This window comes from Pteropus vampyrus, unplaced genomic scaffold (genome assembly GCF_000151845.1).
Source record: "Pteropus vampyrus isolate Shadow unplaced genomic scaffold, Pvam_2.0 Scaffold65, whole genome shotgun sequence".
NCBI lineage: Eukaryota > Metazoa > Chordata > Mammalia > Chiroptera > Pteropodidae > Pteropus > Pteropus vampyrus.
Genome location: NW_011888846.1, coordinates 4471176 through 4474776, shown reverse-complemented (window position 1 = coordinate 4474776; position 3601 = coordinate 4471176). Strand labels below are relative to the sequence as shown.

The window sequence follows — 3601 nt, the reverse complement described above, 5'->3', positions numbered from 1 at the left end:
AGTGACGCTGGGTTTAAGAAGTTAATAATCTTTTAATCTGGTTCTGTGACAAGTCAACTGAGAAAATTAGAAAGATCGCCCATCTTCCAGCTATGTTCTGTTTGAATGTGTCCAGACACAAGATCAACTAATATTAACTCCCCCTCCGAATGAACTAAGTAGACACTGGGGCATCTAGCGTCTACTCAGATGCCCCAGTATCTAAGTAGATGCAGCACGAGCAGCTCCCCACTAAGCGCGTACAATTAGTCTAATGGAAGAGCAATACTGATGTTGGTAAATACGGGTCAATGACTCATAAGTCACTAATTGACCTTATTTGCAGTTATGTTGAGAAGACTATAATTTGTGAGTTCAAATAAGAACGACTTTGATAAAGCTGTCGTCTGAAAAGCATATTGATTTAATTTGAGTGGCTCTAGAAATATACAAAATTGAGCATTTATAGATGTTCATGGCATTAAAACACGGTAATTGCTGTAAGAAGATAAGGGCTGTGTTCTATATAGAGGAACAAATAATCATAGTTTTCAGTGGTGAGAAGCAATGTCGTGATGGCGATGGCGCTGCCCTTTGCCGGCTGACCTTGGGTCAGTCGATGGAACTCTCTGAGCTTCCATCTCCATATCTGTGAATGGGGGAAAAGCTGCAGCTGCTCCGCTGGGTCGTCGAGAAGAGTAAGTGAGATAATGAACTTGAAGACCTTACGTTGTGCCGAGCATAGAGCAGGTAGTCATGGGACGTTTCTATCATTATTACCAGCAGAGGCACAAGCGAGGTTCGTGTTAATGCAACTTGAACTGTCCTCCCCACTCGCCATCTAAGTCTTCGTGTGAACAAACGGGAGGAGAGGGCTTTAGTTCTAAGTGCCTGTGAACTGGTCTTTATAGAAGAACCTCAAATCGAGGGCTTCTTTTGTCAGGCTACGACTAGTGGCTCGGAGAGTGCTCATTACACATGCGTACCGAATTCTGACTAAAACAGGAAAGAAGCACAGTCGGGGGCTCACGGCATTAACCCAGGCGACAGATGTGGCTGGAGACCCGCAAAGGAATGGCTTTCGGCCGCAATCCAGCACAGCTTTCTTATGATAAACACTGATGTCCACTGCCGGCCTATTAGATTGTGAGATCCTTGAGGGCAAGAACCGTGTTCGTCTTTGGAGCCCCGTGGCCAACGGGGTATGTGGCATAAAGCAAGCCCTGTCCTTGACAGGCGGGAAGAGGGCGGGAGGAGGGGGAGGGAGGAGGAGAGGCGAGTGGGGGAGCGGGCAGGGAGAAGGGGCAGGAGGAAGGATAGACAAGCAAATTCTGGGTCTAGAAGAATGGGCCGAATCTCTATTTGCTTTATTCACGTAACATGAAAATGTCTTAAATATAATTCCAGTCAGTGGTGTAAATTAAAATTTTGAGGGAACCACGGAATTTTTTAAAAGCCAGGGAGGGACGGCCTGAATTCTAATACTAATCTTCACACCTACCAACTCCCAGTCTTGGGGGGAGTCGATTGATGTCACCCTGCCTTAGCCTTCTCCTCTGCGGAACGGGGTGGCATTGCCTGCCCTGCTCTCTCCAGTGAAACGAGGTGCGTGGAGGACCTGACCCCCGGTCGAGGGCTCCTTACACAGCGGACTACTAGGTCCGAGGGGGTGGCTGCACAGGACGCTGGGACCCTGGGGGCAGAATTTAATCAATCATGTTTCCTCCCCAAAGATCCTTCTGGTCTTCTTTGGTAGTCGGTTCGTTTCTCACCATCTTTCCCCAGCTTTTGGACCATGGAGCCCTTTTGTCACGAACCACCTAATGAACGCGTTCCACAAAACACAGTTTGGAAAATTCCGGCGTCAGCGGGCGATGCCCGTGGTCAATCTCTGCACGTGCCAGGCGGCTGGACTTTCCCGGAGACTCTGGCTTTAAGGACGCGCCTCTGCCGGTCCTGCCGGCCCGTCCCTCCCTCCGAGCCTCAGGTGACCACGTGGTCTGATTCACTTCCCTGCTTTAGCACGGAAAGCCCCGCCCCCCAGCCGAGCGGCGGCCTCACCCGCTGCTCAACTCACCCGCAGAACATGAGGATGTTGTACAGGGCGGGGTCGTCCGGGAAGGGCGCCATCTGCTGCAGGCACAGCTGCTCGCAGCCGCCGTTGAAGCCGTCGGAGCAGTCCACCCCCACGTGGCGGTCATAGCAGCCCGAGCTGTCCTTCATGGGGCTGAGGCCGGACGGGCACTGGCACAATCAGAAAGCACCCACAGCGGGGTGGATCAGGGGGCGGGGTTCTCTGGACACCGGAGTGTAGCCACTGACACCTATTTTTTTTTCTTTTTTTTTTTTTTTAGTACTCAGCCTTGAAACCATTAACAATAATGCAAATAATGCACAAACTCCCCACCACGCAGGGCACTTCCTTTAAAAAGCAAGGGACCTTTTGACGTCTTGCTGCTTCTCTCCGGGCACAGATCTCGCTCATTTGCATTAAAGCTGATTTCTCCCAACAGGCTGGAAGGGAGAACGCAGCAAGGCCGAGCGAGGGGTGCTGGCCTCCCAGCCCAGCCTCAGGCTGGCAGAAGGGGCCAGAATTAAAGTGCATTAGCAGAGATTTCTCCGGGCTAGGGGAAGGGGCTGCTGCTGTGTGAACTTCGTATTAATAGGACTTTGTTTTTAATGTCCAAAGCACTTTGTCAAAATTGGTACCAGACGCCAGTGTTGGAGGGAAGGGATGAGCCAGGGGTTCCAGCTGGAAGGAGAAAATGAACTTTCTCTGTGACCTCGTTAAAAGGTCTGGCTACTTTGCTAGCGGGAGTGGCCATAGTCGTGACCTTCCCACCTCAAGGATGCCTTGCGGAAGATGCACATCACGAGCACCCACGGGTGCTACTCTTGGGTTGGGGCTACATCCCGGTGCCCTGGACACTGCCGGTGTGAAACAACCAGCTTTTCTGCCCTGCCATGTCTTCCACAAACTCCCCGAGAATGACAGCAACAAGAATATCCAGGAAGACATGTCGGCTGGGATCTGGGGAAAGCGAAGGAGCTTGGTGAGCAGGGGAGCACTCACGAGGCACCCCGCGTCCACCTGGCGGGGTCTGCCTCATTCATCGGTACTCATTTTACCCTCACGACACCCCCTTGAGGTAAGCAGTGTGATCATCCCCGTTTTACGTGTGAAGAAACCACAGCACAGAGAGCTTCACTTTTCCAGTCAAGCGCTGACCACGGCAGGACCACACCCCGGCAGTCTGGCTATGGTGTCCGTGACTGAGCTGCCCTCTCATTAGCTTACGCCGAGATCAGTCTCTCACACAACAGTGACCAAACACTCACTAGGGGCCGGGCGCCGTGCTACGTGCCTTAAGGTACTTCATCTCACAGCATCCTAGGTTCTCCTCATGCAATAGATGTGGGAGCCGCTAACGGTGCCAATCAACGCATGAACCTGTCACTGCACTGGCCTCCATCTAAAAGCCAATGACTATTTTTTGCCATCCAGCTTCTTCTGTCTGTGTGACAGATCCTGCACACTTGAATTACACCCAGTTCTTTCCAGCGGGCCGGAAGGGGGCAAACCATTTGCCCAGGGTCAAGCAGTGAGTATGAGGCAAAGCTG

The 3601-nt window shown here is 51.8% G+C and overlaps 1 protein-coding gene across 2 annotated transcripts in view; it reads right to left on the bottom strand.

Moving 5' to 3' along the window:
- The window catches only part of ASTN1 (astrotactin 1), a 297914-nt gene that overhangs the window by 78954 nt on the left and 215359 nt on the right, over positions 1-3601 (bottom strand). For both annotated transcript variants that reach the window (XM_011361242.1, XM_011361243.1), the window contains exon 12: positions 2057-2223. In XM_011361242.1, coding sequence (XP_011359544.1) covers positions 2057-2223 — 167 coding nt within the window. The remainder of the gene's footprint in view (positions 1-2056; positions 2224-3601) is intronic.